General features: G+C 38.3%; 1 protein-coding gene and 1 long non-coding RNA gene across 4 annotated transcripts in view; one reads left to right on the top strand and one right to left on the bottom strand.

The window, feature by feature from the left end:
- Positions 1-21,813, top strand: part of LOC129776987 (protein spaetzle 3) — an 83,360-nt gene that overhangs the window by 46,979 nt on the left and 14,568 nt on the right. For all 3 annotated transcript variants that reach the window (XM_055782995.1, XM_055782996.1, XM_055782993.1), the window contains exon 3: positions 4,247-4,380. In XM_055782995.1, coding sequence (XP_055638970.1) covers positions 4,247-4,380 — 134 coding nt within the window. The remainder of the gene's footprint in view (positions 1-4,246; positions 4,381-21,813) is intronic.
- On the bottom strand, positions 18,091-18,994 carry LOC129776988 (uncharacterized). The gene is made up of 3 exons (XR_008743184.1): positions 18,699-18,994; positions 18,275-18,635; positions 18,091-18,217 (listed from the first exon to the last, which is right to left on the bottom strand). It is a non-coding gene; the product is annotated as an uncharacterized LOC129776988 (long non-coding RNA).

The following is a 21,813-nucleotide window of genomic DNA, read 5'->3' on the forward strand; positions in this document are numbered from 1 at the left end:
AGGGCCTGACAATTTCACTTCAATTAGCACATCGTCACTCAATAATGTGTCTATCGCTTCTCAGAACAGAACCAGAACCATGCAGGCTAAAAATATATCTATTCTCTTTTCACGCACAATAAGAAAAATATCTCGTCTCTTTCGTACATATTCCTTTCATTTCACGTTGATTCCTTTCATTCTGCAAACAAAAGCAACGTTAGAAATCGTCACTTGGAAATTAATTTGAAGCATCCATGTATTCTGGCAGTTTGTATAGAAATGAATGTTTCCTTGTTGCATTCGAAACTTATTCACTGAAACTAATGAAAACGGTGCAGTGAGGGTTGTGTAGTATGCCTGCAGGAGTAATTTTTTACCGGCGCTAGTTGTCAGTGTGAAATTAGTGATGAAACGGATAGTAGTTTGGTCGGATACTGGATACCGGTCAGCTTCGAGTCCGGATAGCCGAGTATTCGACAGCCCGATGTTTGTGTTTGTGAACGTGTATTTGTGTGGGTGTTTGTGTATGTTCGCGTGTTTTTTGGGTGTTCGTGTGTGTGTGTGCGCGTGCGTTTGGGCCTATTTTTTTTTGCTTGCATGCAGGTGTGCGCTTTTTTTATGCGCGGGCATGTGTAGGCGTGTTTGCGCGCATTTGTGCGTGTTTGTGTGCGCGTGTGTACGTGCGTTTGCGCGTGTTTTTTTCTTGCTTGTGTGCAGGTGTGCGCGTTTTTTTGTGCATGGGCATGTGTGGGTGTGTGTGCGTACGTGTGCACGTATTTGTGCGTATTTGTGTGCATTTGTGCACGTGTGTGCTTGATTCTTTTTTTTCGTGCGTGCGTCTGTGCGCGTGCACGTTTGTGCGCGTGTATGTGCTTGTGTGTGCGCGTTTGTGCGTCCATTTGTATGTTTGTGTGCGCTCGCGTTTTTGTGCACATGTTTGTGCATGTTTTCGCGTGTGTGTGCGTGTTTGTGCACCCAATGGTATGTGCGTGCGCGTGCTTCCGGCGTTGTGTATGCGTTTGTGCGTGCGCTCGCAATTCTGCGTGGGCACGCTGAAAGCGCAGACGTAGTCGAAAATCGCGTAATTTCGAGCAAATCGTGTAAAAAAATCGCGTAATTTCGAGCAAATCGCATAAAAAAATCGTGTAATTTTGAGCGAATAGTGTAAAAAATATCACGCAAAAAACGCATAAAAATAAATCCAGCGTACTTGCAAATAACATGCTTCTTCGTAACATGGAATACATGTTTGATACAGGAAATATAATAAAATAAAGACAGCTCAAATCGGATTATTCTTTTCACCCTTAGAGAGGGTGAAAAACTCGAGAAAGGAATAGTCCGATCTGTGCCGTCTTTCATTTTATTACATTTTCTGTAACAATCATGTATTCCAAATAACAGAGAAACATGTTATTTACAAGTGATTGAAGAATTTTGAACACGGTCCGCGACGATCCATTTTGGTAAAATAAAACTTACGTTTGAAAGCAGCAAGCATCCTCTAACATGCGAAATGAAAATAAATATAACCCGTTCAAGCAGTTTTAATCGTCAGTGAAAGCTTCTGCTTTTATACTTGTAAGAGAACGAAAGAGGAAAGGAACGAAACAAAAGAATCAATGTTACTGTATGCGTAGAGAATATTTCGTTTCCACTTCACCCCGATACACTGAAATTAATCCACCGAAAATGACTGTAGTAGAAGTGAGAGTTGTATGAATAAAATTCAATCACATTTATTAGCTTCGAAAATAACTAGCCCTGATTGTGACAGCCATTCATGGCTTCCTTCCGCCTTCACTTTAAACCAAATGCATAATTCATTGCACAGTCCCGGCCCGAAGAGCACATGTAGCTTGTTCTTGACCAATCAGAACATGTTATATTGAAAAAGTTCAGTTGTTCGAAGCTTGATTTCATAGATTTTTTTTCTTCATGGTAATACATTGAAGTGTCAAATTCGATTGATACGAATATCTTATAAATTCATCAGGAAATAACTGAGGCAATAAGCGTTTGAAATTGGATAACTTGCAACAGATACGACAGATTGATTTTATTTCAGTTTGCACCCCTAATATGCTCCCGAAAAACGTAATCCTACGTCAAGTCGTGCGTGTTATATTTGCGTCCTACTCTATACAAACGCCGCAGAAACTTTTTAATGTTGACACAACTTGCAAAACCGACGCTATTTAATTCGTTTATTTTTACAGGCTCAGTTACTTAAGTTTAAAGGAGCCGAATTCTTAAATATAATTTTAAAACTATATATAGGAACAATTTTCTTACATCTATGGTTAGTAAGGTGGGAAACCGATTACTCGCGGTGTACTCGAGTTTAGAAGGGTGACATATTTTTAGGAGAAGGATGGGATATAAGGAAATCGTAACAATGTTGATGAACACTCAATTCTTAAATCTATTCGTATATCTATAGTGCATTTACGTTTCAACATATTCTACTGTTTATAGCAAGGGAACGAATTACCCGCAAAGGAAGAAAAGGAAGGTATAAGGATATATGGACAATTACACACGAAGAACCATAGCTTTAAGGAAAACATATATATGGGATATGTAATCAAGGTCTAACCGAGCACATTGGGCTGTCTTCCTCGGGCCCGTAGGGAGTTTCCTAAATTCGATCTGGCGACCAAATACACCTCGCACGACCAAACAAAGTGCTCGATGCCGTGATAACCTTGGCCACAAACGCAGAGATTTCTGCTTTTTTTTGTCGAGTGTATATCAAAAAATTGACGTAATTGGACCAAATGTTCGATCGAATAATTTTAATTTAAATTATTGATGTACATGTGTTAATCAACTGAAATTTATCGTTACGCTCGCGTAATTTTTTTGATTTCGAATGTACCATTACCCGGGAAGTATTCAACGGGAACGTTAGTTCTATAATACTTCTTTCGAACACAGTCACGTAATTGTTCCAATCAGTGAATGTAGACAGTGAATTCCAATTCCAATCCAATAATGTTATGGCATAAACAAGTCTCGGTCACCGTAGAATCGTTCGAGAATGTTTGCTATGAGAAGATTGTTAATCGCGATAAAATCGTTTGGTATGTCAGTTATGCATTGGAAAACCTCCGAACAACTTAGTACAGTAAGTTACCTCTAGTTCGACATACGCGATGACAGTGGTACAGTGGCGACTTTCAATATGGGGCCATCATTCGGATCCAAAACGCGATGTTTACCAAAATGTCCAATTATAGGCGAAAATGTCCAATTATTCGTGTCGCATTACAGGTCTGTCCAATAAACTAGATGTCGAATTAGCGGTAACAGACTGCACTAGCTACTTCTATCACGTAATGATAAGTCCAAAAGGTGGTCAACCATGCGCACAATATGGCTTCACAGCAGTTGCACCGCATGCATTGTGTCAGGAAACCTGGAGCATTTTTTTTTTGGCAGCCAATCGTGACGCGTGCGGCGTGCCAAAATTTGTCTAACCAAATGGGGGACTATTGTATTTAAATTTTACGTTGTGATTGTTCCCACACGACCTTTGACGATGATTCTTCGATTCGTAGAAATTGGATGAATAGGGTCTTCCGACAGGCACTCGTCTGAACTTCTTTTTTTTTCGCTTTTCGTGTACCTACCAGTGACGTGCCTTCACATGACTATGCAAATTCGCTGCCGCAGAACAAACGATAGTGAGTCGAAGTCGGTTGCAAATGCCATCAACTGAGTCAACCATCAGAGCAGATTTATTGGCTCACCGCAATGGTACAGATTCTACAACAATTGATTGTATAATAGAGCGCATAAACTTAGCAGCTCGTATCGATTTCAATGCGTTGGATAAGGTTACGAGCATTGAAGCCTCTTCTTAGAATCGAACAATTGATCCAACCGCGTCGGCCCACACATAGACAATTAATCATCATTTGTGTAAGCAGCGGCGAGATTCCCAGGTCAATGTTTCATTGGTAGTAACTACGAGTCGGTAGTTTATTTACGTTTCCATTCGGATAAAGTTGCCCTTCGAAATGCTCCGCTCACTTAACAGAGATTGTTGATCTTACTGCGCACAAAGAGCAGTTCTAGGGAATTACCTTTTGAGGGAAAGCCACATTACACATGTTATCATCCTATTTTCATCCGTTCGAATAGTGAGAAATAAAATCCCATAAATTCTATCATTAAACGCTAACATTACTCATAACATTCCGTTCACAGAGCAGAAGACAATCCTGTATTACTAGTTTATTTTCACCTACCGTTTCAGATAATCGTAAAAATTCTCGTATGCCAACGGTAACCCCGATACAGGGTCCAATTTTTCTCAAAAATGGAACAGTTCCTGTCGTGCCATTATTCGCATATCCTCAAGTCAGCAATGGAACTTTTGTCCAGATACCGGTGAGTACTATCAATCATTGTTGTTTAGTTTGCTTCTTGTGTGTTGATTTCACAGTATAGGTTGACATGAGTATTATTTGACTCATGAGTATTATTTGTGAACCAGATTTCATTGAGAACTCGTCTGAACAAGACCTACAGATTTAAGGAGTGTTACCATTCATTTCATGGTAAAACTGGCATTCAAATCACTAAAATCAACTGAACCGGAAACGTATGACAGTTGTGACTGCAAATGGGATACAGAAAATATTGTATTTTCACCGCTCGTCTGTGTGCATTCGATAGGAAGAAAGAAAACATAAACATTCAATTGACGGTGGTGTATTGTCGTGTATGTGACTGTGTATTCATTTCTGAAGAGATAGCTACAGCTAAGGGAATGCATTCATAGTCACGTTCACAGTACATATTGAGCCATAACTTTAACGCAAGAGCACTGTGTGAACGTCCCAAAAGTGTCGACTATCTAGAAGACTAATCAAGACCTGGGAAATCTTAGTTTTTATAGCATTGTTTGGAAGCTGACACTTCTTTACATAAAATAATTGTCATGTGAATTCGAAAAATATAGGGTTGGGGAAAAAGAAATTTCGTATTTCTGATCGAAATTTGACGCTTTATTTAACATACTTAAAATTATCCAATTTAAGTCAAATGTACGTCGTTTTGTTCGCAAACTTGTTGCCATTTAGAAGGCAACTTCATTATCCCCCTCTTATAAAACCCCCCCTCCTTATTTGCAAAAAAACTCAGACAGCCAGTTTTCGCAAGCCTCTTTTGAGGCCAACTTAGTATCACCAAGAGCATTTTACATGGACCGGAAAAGATGATAATCATTTGGAGCCAGGTCCGGACTATACGGTGGGTGCAAAAGGACATCCCATCCGAGCTCCCGTAGCTTCTGGCGGGTCATCAAAGATGTGTGAGGCCGAGCGTTGTCCTGGTGGAAAACAACACCATTCCTATTGATCATTCCTGGCCGCTTCTGGTCAATCGCCTACTTCAAACGGTCAAGCTGCGCACAGTAGAGAACCGAGTTGAGGGTCTGGTCATAGTTGAGCAGCTCATAGTGGATGATTCCCTTCCAATCCCACCAAACACACAGCAAAACCATCCTGGTCGCCAATCCGGGCTTGGCGATGGTTTGAGCCGGCTCACCGCGCTTCGACCTCGACTTTTTTTGCTTTAGGTTGTCGTACGTGATCCACTTTTCATCACCAGTCACCATCTTCTTCAAAAACGGCTCGAGATCGTTCCGTTTCAGCAGTGCATCGTAGACGTTGATTCGGTCTGAAAGATTTTTTTGCGTCAACTCGTGTGGCACCCATACATCAAGCTTTTTTTGGAATCCAATCTTCTGCAAATGGTTCCAAACGGTTTTATGGTCTATACCCAGTTCCAATCAAACCAACGCTGTGCTGTGCGAATCGTTACAGAATCGGGTCCATAAACTACACGAATGTTTCCGGCCGTCTTCGTTGCAGTTTTACCTCGCAGGTAGTAAAAACGTAAAATATGGCGAATTTTTTGCTTGGTGGACTCCATCTTTGACGCGCTATAACTTGAGACTGAAAAGGACAATCAGAACACTGTCAAAACGACACTTGTAGCACAGATTGTCGTCTTTAAATAAGCCGTACAGTATGTCCCGATGCGATAAGTACAACACAAGATATGTTTAAGTGTTGCCATATATTGACAATATACGACATTTCTTTTTCCCCAACCCAATATACTATTTTCGAAAAAATATACTAGTTTTTTAGAATTTTGGATTTCTGGATCCCCAGGTTTATACTTTTAGAAAAACATTTTAGTATTTTATTTTATATTTTTGAGGTGTCGATGCGAAAGAAGAGACCCTTGCTTTTTATATGATTTTCCGAATCATGAAACTTTTGACATAGGACTATGTCTTTGATTTCTATATAGGGGGGTCACTCTACGAATGTAACGATGTAACGATACATTAAGAGTTTTCAAACGCATGTTACTCAATATGTTTATTGGGACATATGTTGTGTTATATTTCATTAGACAGGAAATTTATCCAGATTTTTTTTTGCTTGAAACATGAACAGTGAATATAGTAAAAAAAAGTTAACAATTTGATGATTTAATTGGGTATGTTTTCTTTCGATTGCACTATTCACTCGCTTCCTCCCCGACGAAACGAGCAATCTGTTTGCCTACATTCGGGCGTTAGTTTAGATGCGTAAAATGAATTATCCACCATTTACCGATAATAGGCATTAATTTTATATTATATTGTATGTTGCCCAATCAATTTGTGCTCAATTCATGTTTTTATCGTGTAGGTCTCACTACTAACAATTTGTGTAATTGTGGTCCAGGATAATATCGAGTATGTTGTTTGGTTATGTGAAAATACAATAAATGAATTTAAATGGCTGCTGATTAAGAAGATCGAAAGGGTATATCCACGTAAATCAGATTATGATATCTTGAGTAGTCGTGATCTTACTTGGCTCTAAAGTTATTACAAACAATGTTCCGGACAATGTGGTAACGAAGGAGATAATGCTATTTTTATCTAAAAAATACAGATTTTGAACAATGAAAAACTCAATTACAATGAAATCCCGATTATCCGCGAGTGGATGAACCGCGGTGCGGATTATCCGCGAAAGCGAGTTCCATAGTAATTCTATAGAGTTTCCCGAAATTTGCCAGTGAGAAGTAGGCCCTTGCTTTTTTGTTTTGGTCGTAGCCTTCATATTATCTGACCACTGGTGAACATGACCTCGCAGATGGATAGTTCAGTGTTTTCTGTATTGATAGATCATAGTTTTCATGCTGAAATATCTTTATTCTGTGTTTACACCTCATGTTTAGTAGTATATCGCGTTATCCGCGATTTTCGTTATTCGCGGTGACCAAGCCAGACTATTCCGCGGATAATCGGGGTTCTACTGTACTACACACAATTACAGTCCTATGTCAAGACCCGTCCGTGCCCCTAGGCTCAGACCCATCAAGTTTTTCACATAGTATATGAACACTAGAGTGCCAATGGATGTATGGGAAAAAAGTGACCCTCGAATTTTCAAAGCGAACTTGATTATCGCACATCGGTCAAAGTTTGAGTTTTTTGAAAACCGAAAAATCACCCAAGGGGAGGAGTTAATGAAATCGGGGGTATCTTTACTCCTCCCCTTGACCGCTGTGCGACACTAGTAAATGAAGTCCGATTGATCTGATATTTTGCATAGGGTAGTTTTTCGTGGGAATCATCATTTTTAATCAAGTTCGCTTTGAAAATTCGAGATGGTCATTTTCATTGGCACTCTAATGAACACATATCAGTTCGGAATGAAGAACCCTAAGAGTGAGATAAAAAACAGCGGTGTGAAGCTTGATTTTTTTAGTGAATCCTTTTTTTTAATTGCCTAAGAGTTATATACGACTGAGGATGGTTTACATGGTTATTTCATATGAATACACTTACGCCATTTTAAAGCGGTTTATACGGCTATTCACAAGCACTTTTTAAAAACAAATTGTAACTATCAATAACCATCAAGATTAATACATTCCATTTTCCTATATTATCCGGTGATAAATTATTAAGGATGGAACGATCGAAATTTGTTATACCACTTATATTTGATATATTATTTTTGAGTTTATTCTAAAAAAAAGAATAACACCTATATCCACTATCTTTTAAACTATTCACATCCAAAAAGTTATTTAACTCCACTTATTTAAATGTTTCACAACTTTATCGTGTACTAAATTTTCTCATCTTTCAAACGGAAGTAACAGAATCGTCTTACGTAGCGTACTTTTCAATGTAGAGCCCGTTTGTGGGAAACAGAGCCCGAAACAAACAAAAAAAAAGTTCTATAACTCTGTCATTGTTGAAATTCGACCATATGCGTAGAAGGATTTCTTCATTGAATATGAGAGATTCTGGATATTTTTATTTATTCATATGAGAAAAATGTTTTCTGCCTTTAAGGGGATGAATCAAAAATAAAATTCTACTTTTATATTCAAAAAAACGAAAAAAAATTTGTGTAAAAACAAATATTTTTTTTTGACTTGGTTATATACAGTAAAAAAAAGACGGGTGGGTAATGTCGGGGACATAACCGGAGTGACGTAGGACTATACAAAGGGGACAGCTTTTGTTAAATATATATTTTAAATATATTGTTTTATTTTCTTCTCCTACGTGAATACCTATCTACCTGAAAAATGGATTAGTTTACTGTTTACTCTTTATGAATATGTTGATGGTTCTGAAAAGAACCTTTGGTGTTGTATTTTTGTTATCACTCGATATTCCCATCTTGTTCGGCTAAACCTTTCTGTTTAGCGATTGCGTTTGCCACTCGCCACAGCTTTCACAGTTGGAAAATTTCTTCCCATCCAGCTTGTGACATGTTGTTCAGTAAATTACATTTAATGCGACGTGCCGGAGAAACACTTTTGCACTCACTAAAACTAATTGTTGCCTTGATGAGCGCCGAACCGAAGCTGCTCTGTTCTTGATGCGGATTTTCTGATTGTCGTGAGCAGCTTTGCAAGCCAACTCGAGCACTCCGACGGCCGAAACTCTATAATCGCTGTTAGGTATACTGGTGCTCCGGCACCAATCCGTTCGGCCTAGTTACCCTTGCGGAGCAATCAGTGAATGCGACCAACAGGGAACTGGAGACCTGCACGGTTCGAGTGAGACTTAGTCTTTCCCTTAACTTGTCCTCCTTTGTTACGTCCACGATGCCGATACCGTACAACCACACGGGTTTACGGATTGAAAGAAAATAAGATATTTTTTTGGGGTCCGCGTGTTTCATACTCTAGCGGTACACACTCACAGGATTGAGACAAATCGGCAGACTCAGCCAGAGGGGCGAGTCCAACGAGACGAACGAATGAGCGTTAAAAGGGAGCGATGTCAAAACAATACATTCATTACGATTTGTTCGCTCGTTGGATTCACATGCAGGCTAAAAAGGGTCCTTGTTCTGGATTTGTCACTAAAGCAGTTTGTATAAAGAACAAACTTTTTTTCTTCTGCTACCTGATGCCGTTTTGCGATTGCGTTTGCCACTCGCCACTCGCTGCAACTGCCTGTTGTCTTGATGTCCACCAAACCAAATGTGTTCTGTTCCGAATGCGGGTTTTCTTATCGTCGCGAGCAGCTTTGCCAGCTAACTCGATCACTTCGGCGGCTGAAACTATATAACGCCGGCTAGGTGGACTGGTGCACTGGTACTAACGCGCTCGGCCTAGCTACCCTTGCGGGGAACTCCAGACTATCGCGGTTCGAGCGGGATTTTGCCTTTCCCTTCACTTTACCTCCTTTGCCATGGTCAGACATGGTTACTTGGGTTGGTTTGTTGATGTGTTGTGATGCGAACCGATGTGGTGTACGGTTTGGATGAGAATGATCGTTACGGCAGCGGAGCGGGGATTTTTAAGCTGACTGGCTGGCTCGAGAATTACGCATGTGTGAGACTGCGACCAATGTTTCGTTCATTTTTTTCTTTTTCCTTCCCAATCGTGCTTCATTCTATTTCGCTGCTGCTCTGGTTGCCCGTTTTGGTCGGTACGATTTGAGGAGCACAAAATGGACCAATCAAAAATGGGCACATAGTGCATTTTGACAATGCTTGATATTTCACAATTATTCAATTATTTATCTCAAGTAAAAATTAAATGTTATTCTTTATGATAGATGCGTGGATATATTTCCTATCAATTGATGCAAAAACCTTTGCGATCTATTGAGAAATGCTCGAGTTATAAGCGTTCCAAATCTTGCATTTTTTTCCTACTTGTTCAGTGCCTAGATTTCCATTTCACCCCCTATATCTTCCGGTTAGACGTAGTCCTACGTCAAAAATCTGAGACTGTATATTAGGGTGCTAATGAAAATGGTCATCTCGAATTTCAAAAAGGTACCCCATGAAAAATGTTCACCACCTCGAAAAAACACCCTACGCAAAATATCAGCTCAATCGGACTTAACCCTTTCGTTAGGAGCGTCGTCTATAGACGACATCCGCGCGACGAGCTGTGTGTACGAGCGTCGTCTTTAGACGACATGAAATTCATACTGCTCTTCGATCACACCAGCGCGATGTGCATACTTTTCGGCGCAGTGCTCCGTACAGGGATAGCATTTCGGCGGAGCAGCGGTTATATCCGTACAGGGATAGCATTTCGGCGGAAAGTTACAGTTAAAAGTATGAAGTCACCTCAAGGGATATAGTATTGCTGTACGAATTTTAAACACGTTTTTCTCGAAACCATGTTAGTTCAACTGGTGGTATCGATATCTTAGGATCTACTCGACTGATTTATCTGAATTTTTTTATCAGCAAAAATGAATTATCTAAGCCGTTTTTTGATATCTCATTTTTTAGATTTTTTAAAAATCGCTATTTAGAGATTTTTAATGAAAAATATATAACTTTTAACAAAAATGACCGTCGTTTTGGCAATTTTCCAAATTTTCAAAAACCCGTATGTAACGCTTTAGGTATTGTCCCAAAGTTTCAGAATATTTATTGGAATTTGTTCTACGACACTCCGTTGCTTTAGAACCGATACCACCAGCAAGGTACCGTTTTTCAGACAGCATCTACGCGTCCAGCTGTCAACAACGTCATAACCATTATTTGTGCACTCAAAAATTGGAAAATACATCTTCAAATATACCTTGAACAATAACCAAAATACACGAACTCTTCACTTTATTCGTAACATCCGAAAAAAATCCGCGAAAATTCATTATTTTCCGACGTTCCAGACAGGGGTCCCCCTTAAGGGATAGTGGCGCAGAGCGGTAAAACTTTCAGTTTTTTGAAAATCGAAAAATCACCCAAATATATTGGGGTTTTCGAAAAAAAATTGTTTGAGGCCAAATGTCTTAAAATTGCATAAAACGTCGAGATCTAGTGTCATCTCGATTTTTTTTTGTCAAAAATCGCCATTCTGGGACTTGGTTTTTTTCGGAGTACGAAACACTAAGTATGGTTTTGGGTGCCAATAAAAGTAGTTATCTCGATTTTTCATTCGGAACTTGCTAGGAAATGTTGATTTGCACGATAATATACCCTATGCAAAATATTAGCTCATTCGGACTTCATTAATGGTGTTTTGAAAACCGAAAAATCACCGTAAATCGGGGTTTCTAAAAAAAAATTGATGCCAAATGTCTTAAAATTGCATGACACGTCGAGATTTACAGTTATCTCGAATTTTTTTTTTTTGTCAAAAAAAATTTTTTTTGGCATTTGGTGGTTTTCCGCCTGAAAAATCGATTTGTGACAAAACAATTTTTTTAGATAACACTAAATCTCGACGTGTCATGCAATTTTAAGACATTTGGCATATATTTTTTTTTAAAACCTCAATTTCCTTTCCTCCCCCCCTGGGTGATTTTTCGAAATTCAAAAAACTCAAATTTTGACCGCTTTGCGCCACTCTCCCTTAAGTCCGATTGAGCTGATGTTTTGCATAGAGTGTTTTTTCGAGGTGGTGAACATTTTTACGGGGTAACTTTTTGAAATTTTAGGGTGGATTTTTTCCATACATTCATTGGCACCCTACTGTTATATAGTTGAGTCCATCCAGTATTTTGATTTTGATGTTTGCTCTTCGGTTCTTGATATAAAATCCAAGCAAGGGGAGTAATGTTTGAAACATTCGCTCGCGCAACGTGAAAATCTATGCTTATTGCAATCGAAGTTGTCTAAATTCTTACTGTACCCAAATCAACTGTGATTGTAGCTTATGTATCAGTAGAGTACTGTAGAGTTTATTCGCTGTAAATTATATATATTGAATTTTCATTCGAAACTACAGAAACATTTGGAGAACACTTGGACATGATTGCTGTTGAACTGTTGAACTGTTTGCTTATGAATCCGTACTAAGAATCAGAGAGTCAACTATTTTTGTACGTTTCGTGAAAAAACAGTTCCAAAATATCGTTTTGTGAAGAGTCATTAAATTTTCTAATGAGTTAACCGGATACTATGAGTTTTGCTTAAGTGGGTATTCTAGAGTAGATGTACAATTTTTGGACGCTTCGAGCTCTGATAAATATAACAAATAATATTTTTATTATCCATTACTTTATTACTTGATTATTAATCTATTAAGAATACTAACATATTTAAACGAAACAAAAATATTGAATATTAAAAGGTTACATAAAAAGTGAAGTGAAGACGTTCCGAAAAAATAGTGCCATGGCGTACACGATTCCAGCTCTTATCCGAATCAAGAGAAAATCCAACAGATGAAAATATTCAGAGAAGATGCCGCTATGGTATGAACCTCTGGCGAGCCAAAAAGATGTTTGTATAGAAAATGGCGGCAATTTGCATTTATTTTCAAAAATAGGGTTCTCACAACTTTGAGTGAAATATTATAGAAATGATTACACCTATACCTCGCTATACGGCCCCTCTTTATACGGCTTTTCGTTGAACAAGCTTGGAACCGATCCGATAGAGTTTGTATGAATTTGTATTGGAATAATTGATTCGTTATACGGATTTTTTCTTAGCGGCCCAGGAACGTATCTAGGCCGTAAAGCGAGGTATGGGTGTACTTATTGGTTCATCGAATATAGAGATGTATAAAGATCTCCTCTCCTAGATTAGATACCGCATCACTCAAATGGTTACTCGGTAAATAATTTCGTAAATTCCTTTCTAGACAATATTCTTGATGTCCAAACTCCAGGAATATGGGGGGAAAAAGTTGATTTTTTTAAATTTCTAGACTAGAGTAACCTCTTAACGAAGAACCTGCACTGTAAGAAAATATTGATCTGATTGATCTGATGCATAAAAATCGAAGATAATGATGAGTTTCGTCATACAGAATTCGAAGTAAAAAAAGAAAATAAATTAATAATGAATCAATTCAACATGAGACAAAGGACTAAAGAAGGGAAACCAAATGCAAAGCATGAAAAAATTAATTACATTTTTCCATGGACGTGACTGTCAACATCGATTCAAGCAATTATTCAACATCTTCATATAATGGCACCTTGCCGAGCGCACGACCAATGTCTTATCGTACTCACGAAGGATTCGCCAGAGATATCGCAAAAGGTCAGCTCGGCAGCTGAATAACGAGCTTCAATTAATAACCATCAAAGCTGCCCCCTTGCCAGCAGCCAGCCGTCATTTTCCGCACGAAACTGGGCCAGCGATGTTGAGTGGCGACCAACAGCCCTCCGATCATAAATTATCAATCATTCATCTTCTCATCATAAGTTTCAGTTCAGTTTGACTCACTCTATTTTTCTGTCGCGTGTGACAGTCGGGAGGACGCCAATTTCATATGCAAATTTTCCCGCCATCGGCAAGAATATTCATCACAACCGCCGGTTGATTTCGAGTCGATGTTTGGAACTGATCTGCCGGAATTTCACCGCGTGGTACCTTGTACCTTGCCATTCAACTGAATAATCAAACCGGTTGGCGGGAGATCTGGCGGTTAGGTTAATCAGTAGACTTTTTTTTCTTCATTCTTATTTATCTGTTGAGAGTTTTTTAAAGAGAATTTTTCAATCATTTCATATTAATTTTTTCGTGATATTTGTGCCCCGAATTGTAAACGGTGGTTGAGTTTATTTTAGTATACCAAACCTAAACTTGAATCATGCATAACAACTGGTCGAGCACAAGATGCACAACAAGCAGAACAGTGTCCAGACTTCTTGATAATACGATGACTCAATTCATCGAGCTGACAGCACTAAATGTTACGCTGGCCAATGTCTGGCTGAACTTCGCGAAAAAGTTTAGCCGATGCCAATCGCATTTCGAGACTTATCGATGGGCGTGATATCGATGAAATCATTTGCCGAGAATTTCAATAAATTCTTAATTCGAACAGAAATTCCACCGGTAATGTACCGATGCTGAATATCCTCGTTTGCTTGTCGGCTTCGATGATGTGTCTTATTGACTGTGTGAAAATGCGTGGCAAAGGCGTTCCATAGAATTTTTCGAAAAGTATCAGAAATGCGCGGGTGCGGATAAATTTACTGAGAAGAGCACTATCGTTTCCATGGTTGAGATAATCTTTATTATATCAAACTATCGAGGCCTTGATGTTGCAATGCGATAGCTGAGGTGGTTAATCTGTCTGTGGTATTTAGACTAGATTTCCTCATTTGTGTCTGACAAGATTGTTGATTAATGAATCTCGTCATGATGAAAGTGTTTTTGCTTCATGGGAGATTGTCGCAGATTTGCTATCGACTGATACTTGAACGTGAATACACTGTACTGCCGTTCTACGCATAGTTGTCCCATGTTCCAGAATCAGCAACTGAGAAATATGCATTCAAAGTTTTCCACTATATTTGTCTACCAGAAGCTTCAAGCATTTCAGTTTAGCAATACAGCGGTTTTTTATAAGCAGTAAATTATTGTCTAATGAAATTTGAAAAGTTTCCCTCACTTGAATCAATCAAGCTTAATTAGTTATGCCTAGAATATCAACATGGGGAAATTGAGCTTAATGTTGTTTTTTTAAAGCTAAGAACAAACAATAACTTTTTTGGTGTTTTCCGAAGATTACGCACAAAAAAAAATCGTTTTATGAAGAAAGGTGAAGTTGATATAAAGTTGGGAAACATGAATTAATTTTATCCGGAAGATGGCTATAGCTATCGACCAGGAACCTCTTAACATAAGTCAGTGAAACATTTTCTCCCCACTGACAGTTCCATAATTATTAGTGGGGAGAGGTAAAACTCTGAATTCACTGAGGTAAGTGATGTGATTTTGTAAACGAGAACTATCGACCACTCGACGAAACGAAATTCCGAAAAGCTCACATTCATCTATCATTCATTGCGTGTATTTTTTTATCGAACTTCAATCGCGACAACAGAAAATTATGCTTGGGAAACCTAACAAGATAATCCGAAAAATTTCTTCAAAACTTATCAGACCGGTGATATACTCCATTATTTATCGTACTCCTATCACGACAGCGAAAAATCATTCTTGGGAAACCTGACAAGATAACCAATAAAATTCTTTTGAAATAATCGAACCAGCAATATATTTTATTACTTATCGTGCCTACTTTTTATCAAATTCAATTATAGTGGCAGAAAATTATTCTTGGAAAACTAAGAACACCAATTTTCAGTTAAACGTCCTTTAGGATTTCCCCTATTTGTGCTACATATCATTGATTATAGAATAATCTACTATCAAAAAATGTGTAACTGTTGATTGTATAACTTTTTTGGCGTTTTTTCATTGATTTTTGAAATGGTAAAAAAACACTTCTTATTTTGCTGGCGGGATAAGAAGGGCCACCCGCAGGGTAGATGGAGCGATACTTTTTTCAATCAATTTAGTCTAGTACAAAAAAACAGGAACAGTGTTGTCTAAGGTACTAAATGTTTAGGGTTATTCATAGACTACACACAAACTTCGCAAAAGGCTTCCATTTGCTGACTTTTCAAAAAATTCGTGATAAATCTAAAATCTAAAATCTCACAAAATCTCTTCAAGTAAAGTCTTAATGACCCCGAAATAGATGTTTCTGGTTCCGATTCGATATGTGCTTTTACCCCGTCGAAAATGGTCCGTCTTCCCCCCAGAGCCTTTTGCATTATTTTACACTTTACATGTATGCAGGCAGAACCGGAACAATCTACTGAAAGACTGGGATACTGGAAACTAACGGAATACACTATTTCGGTTATCTTGAAAATTAGATCGCTTGCAACCTCAATAGACGAAAACTTTGTTTTGTTTATAATTTTGATATTTCGTGCGCTCAAGTGTCTCGAAATGACAAAAGTATGCTATTAATGCTTCTTGCGTAGCATATTTGCCAAAATACCGAGAATTTCTTATAAAACTAGAAGTGGTCCGTTTTACCCCGCCGGACGGTCTTACCCCGTCTTCGCCTACGTTATTTATCGTGCCTACTCTTTGGGCCTGATCACGAACGCCACTTCACGGTGAAAACGAAAAGAATTGTACGCGATTTGTATGCATTTCATTCCGTTTTCACCGTGAAGTGATGTTAGTGATCAGGCCCTTTATCAGACTCCAATCGCGACGGCGGTAAAGAATTAATAGATTATAGATTAAAGAATGATAGAATTATAGAATTATAAAATTATAGTATTATAGAATTACAGAACTATAGAATTATAGAATTATAATATTATAGAACATGCTCATGAACAATATAGATAACATTGTGTAACTGTACCGACCTCGGACGCTCCTTTATAGGTCTATCTCCCACATCAACTGTTTCTTTGTACTGTTGTAGAGTACGGCACACGAATTGTTCATTTATGCAAAACGATTTGAGCAGCTCGTATATCTGTTTTGCCGTTTCCCCGCACTTAAGTAACGCGACAATTGTCACACGCTTCTCGTACAGACCGAACTTCATAGTTTTTAGGAAACCGAACAAAAACTGATGAAACATTCTCTCTCTCTTTTATATACTCACGCTTACGTATATTCCATTCTCTCTAATAAGACACTTGAAAACGTTTCCAGCAGTTACTACCAGGACACGTCATAGTCATATTCAACTGAGGATAGTCATCGGACTATGAAGAAATTCAATTGGAAATGACTTTTGGTTTCTTCACGCAGTTTCTCCGTCAACATGACTCAATAGTCAGTCGGGCGTTCAATCGCTATCTCCCTCCACGACTCGATGATCTCATTTCATTCTTCCCCGTCAAATAGACTTCATTGTATTTTGAAGTGACTCCTCTCAAAATGAATTCATTTCTCTCTCATGTATCACGTATGCACACTCTTACGAAATATTGATATATATATATATATATATATATATATATATATATATATATATATATATATATATATATATATATATATATATATATATATATATATATATATATATATATATATATATATATATATATATATATATATATATATATATATGGCGAATTTTTTTTGGTAAATATTACCATTGTTTAGTCAATTTTTGCAATACGAATTATTCGTACATATTGGCGTATATATATATATATATATATATATATATATATATATATATATATATATATATATATATATATATATATATATATATATATATATATATATATATATATATATATTGAGCTTCGTTTACTAGTTTAGGGGAGCATCAAAGATAGTAATTGATTTTCAAGCGGAATGAACACCTTTTGAAGATTAAAATTATGAATTAGAATTAGTATTCTATTTAACGAAAAACACTTTTCTTTGCAGGTGGTTAAAAAATTTCGTACGGAAATTGTTTTTGAAGAAAACTTTATATTATAAAGAAAAGTTTTAGTAAAAATGTCGAAAATGGATATTCAAATGTTTAAATAAGAGTCGGGAATACGTGTTTCAAGTATTTAAATACTATATTTGAATATTCAAATATAGTATTTAATTACTTCATTTAAATTTTAACATTTGAAAACTGTCGTGTCTCTATTCTAATCCGGGACCTAAATTCTGGCCCCTAATTGTCGTCACCAGGCGTCGACACCGTACTACCGTCATCGCGGATAACGCGATAACATTGGTGAATAAATGTCAAACCGGCCAGTATAACTCAGTATAAGCCGTCGGTCCAACGTTGGTTTAACATATACTTTAAACATGTTATGCTAACCCAACCTTTATGCATGTATTGTTATTGTAGTTTTAGTGATTTATTGAACTATCTAAAATGCGATATTAACAAAATTACATTGCATATTAACTTGTGTCACGGCTAGTGCAGCGCACGACATCTGATTCTGCATCGATTGAGTTCTGGTCCGCGGCTACAAATTAGGAATACACTATGATTACTACAAACAGCTACGATAGCCAATTCTCACCATTACTCTCTCCCAGGACCAGCGTGTAAATACTTATCAGCCAACCAAATTCGGGAAATACCACGAAGCTGACGAAACCCAGGCGGCATTAATTGAAGTCAGCTCTATGTCCCCTTGCAACATTGAGTTGGAGCACAGCGTCGGTGGAAACGGAATCTTCGTCCGAAAACATCCAATTGATCGAACCACCAATTACAATCGTCAGCAAATCTTTTATGAAGTTACCCTTGACCTAAACCGACAGCATAGCGGTGGAATTAGGACTCAGCGGGGCTCGTTCTTGGGCCTCGAAATCGCCAGATTCCTCATTATTGAAGTAATATCTTCGCATTCTCCCCCAGCAGCACGGATCATTGTTTGGCTGTCCAATATGTATCAAAGTTGATTAAAGAACATAAATTGAATTGATTTTAAAGTCACTCACCTTTCCTGAATCTGGGTTAATTCGTCCTTCTTCTGTGGAGAAATCAATATAGGAAAGTAGTTCCGCTCAACTCATCTATCAGCACGGCAATTGGGTTAATAATGTTATGTTTACATTTTCTTTGCGGTTGCCAGTAATGACAATCGTCAAAGTTAACGATACCCCCTAGTAAAATGTACCAATCGTTGTCGGGGATATGTATTGCATCAGACATTCATTTAACATACAGTTGGTAATATTTACAGAAAATATGTATGTCCAGTCCCTGAAGAGAAGAGAAACATTGCATCGCAAATTCATTCCCTGCACCTTTTGTGATTCTCTCAGCGAGAAGAAGAGAGTATTTTTGCATCCGTGAAACAGTACATCTCAAATTAAAACCAAAATAGAAGCAAAACAAGACACTTTGAAACGTGTTGGAACATGTTTTGACGTAGGACTACGTCTAACCGGAAGATATAGGGGGTGAAATGGAAATCTAGGCACTGAACAAGTAGGAAAAAATGCAAGATTTGGAACGCTTATAACTCGAGCATTTCTCAATAGATCGCAAAGGTTTTTGCATCAATTGATAGGGAATATATCTACGCATCTATCATAACGAATAACATTTAATTTTTCTTGGGATAAATAATTGAATAATTGTGAAATATCAAGCATTGTCAAAATGCACTATGTGCCCATTTTTGATTGGTCCATTTTGTGCTCCTCAAATCGTACCGACCAAAACGGGCAAGCAGAGCAGCAGTGAATAGAATGAAGCACGATTGGAAAGAAAAAAGAAAAAAATGAACGAAACATTGGTCGCAGTCTCACACATGCGTAATTCTCGAGCCAGCCAGTCAGCTTAAAAATCCCCGCTCCGCTGCCGTAACGATCATTCTCATTCAAACCGTACACCACATCGGTTCGCATCACAACACATCAACAAACCAACCCAAGCAGCCATGTCTGGACATGGTAAAGGATGAAAAGTGAAGGGAAAGGCAAAATCCCGCTCGAACCGTGTTGATCTGGAGTTCCCCGCAAGGGTAACCAGGCCGAGCGTGTTAGTACCAGTGCACCAGTCCACCTAGCCGGCGTTATATAGTTTCGGCCGCCGAAGTGATCGAGTTAGCCGGCAAAGCTGCTCGCAACGATAAGAAAACCCACATTCGGAACAGAACACATTCGGTTCGGTGGACATCAAGACAACAGGCAGTTGCAGCGAGTGGCGAGTGGCAAACGCAATCGCAAAACGGCATCAGGTAGCAGATGAAAAAAAGTTTGTTCTTTATACAAACTGCTTTGGTGGCAAATCCAGAACAAGGCGGCATCGAGGGCGTTCGAAATGGTTTTTTTCAAAACCACGAGTACTAAGTTTTCTAAATTGGAACCATTCCATAAAACAAGGCGCTTTTCAGGGCCATTAAACCTTCCAAACAAGAGTTTAGGAAATACAGTTCAATGCTTTCTAAAACATTATCCAAAATAATAATAAAACACAAATTGATTTTTTCATAATTTGTTTGCCAGGATATGATGAGTATGTGAATTTGGCAGTTGTTCTGAGCTTATTGATTTTCACCAATTCTTAAATTGCTTCTAGATTGAAAGTACAGTAATTTACACTTATCTCGACATTTAGCTAATTGGACGGACCTGTAATGCGACATATTTAGTTGGACATTTTTGTAAACATAGAGTTCGGGGTCCAAATTAAAGTCTGCTTCATTTAATATTGGAACACAAACAATTGCGTGTAGTTCAGTCATTTATTAACGAATTCATAATTTGTTTTTCATACAAATGTAGCATATTCTTTACTCTTTCATAAAAAAAATTTAAAAAATTATTCATTGCTGTTTCGAAGAAATTCTCGTACTTTTCCCGTAATACGGCACATTAGGCGGCGCACACCCTTTTCGTCCACCGTTTTGGCGATTTGATTCCACCAGTTCTTCATTTGAGTCATGTTCCTAACAAGTTTTCGCTTTGCCTTAAGCCTCCGCTTCGTGATTGCCCAGTATTTCTCTATCCGCAAACACGAACTTAAATTTTGCAGGTACATCCCCCCGAGCCGTCGCCAAATAAAATTTTTGACCTGGGATTTGCCCAAAGTCCGCCTTCACGTAGGTCTCATCGTCCATCAGAATACATCCGTCGAACTTGGTCAGCACTTGGTCGTACAGCTTTCGAGCACGGATTCTGGTCACATTGTTCTGCTTCAGCGTCCGATTTGGCTGTTTGCTGACTCGGAATGACCTTATTCCTTCCCGGAGACGAATTCGTCGCACCGTACTGTGAGCGGCCTGGAACTTATTGGCCAAATCGCGGTCTGAAAGATTGGGATTCCTCTTGACGGCCTTGATGACTTTCCCACGCAGTTTCCGGTCGACAGTTCCACTCCGACTCTTCGAATGCGGCTTCCGAGCCGTCGTCAATGTTTCCTTGTACTGCTTGATAACACGCCATACGGTATTTCTGGGCATTTTAAGCTGTTTAGCTAGCTTAGATGGCGACAACAATGGATTTTCAAGAAAACTGTGCACAATTTTATCTCTCCGTTCGGCTTCCATGGCGGTTGTTTACAAAATGCTATCGTTTGGTGTTATGACATAAATACATGGTGAAAGGTAATGAATTTCCCGACACGTGGGTGAAAAAAGTTTCCAAATCCGTCCACTAGGAGCGCCACAATGAGCAAAAGAATTTGTTCCAATATTAAATGAAGCAGACTTTATGACCCCACATTGAAAGTCGACACTGTACCACTGTCATCGCAAATGTTCAATTACAGGTTAAAATTACCTCCAATCCGATACTGAGTGGTGATAATGCGACGTGCCATTGAATGTAATTTACTGTAAAATATGTCACAAGCTGGATGGGAAGAAATTTTCCAACTGTGAAAGCTGTGGCGAGTAGCAAATGCAATCGCTAAACAGAAAGGTTTAGCCGAACAAGATGGGATATCGAGAGATAACAAAACAATAAACTCTTTAGATTGAAGATAATTTTGTGATCCTGAAAAGGACACTTTTTAGCCTGCATGTGAATCCAACGAGCGAACAAATCGTAATTAATGTATTTTTTTTGCCATCGCTCCCTTTTAACGCTCATTCGTTCGTCTCGT

This window comes from Toxorhynchites rutilus, chromosome 3 (assembly GCF_029784135.1).
Source record: "Toxorhynchites rutilus septentrionalis strain SRP chromosome 3, ASM2978413v1, whole genome shotgun sequence".
Taxonomy (NCBI): Eukaryota; Metazoa; Arthropoda; class Insecta; order Diptera; family Culicidae; genus Toxorhynchites; species Toxorhynchites rutilus.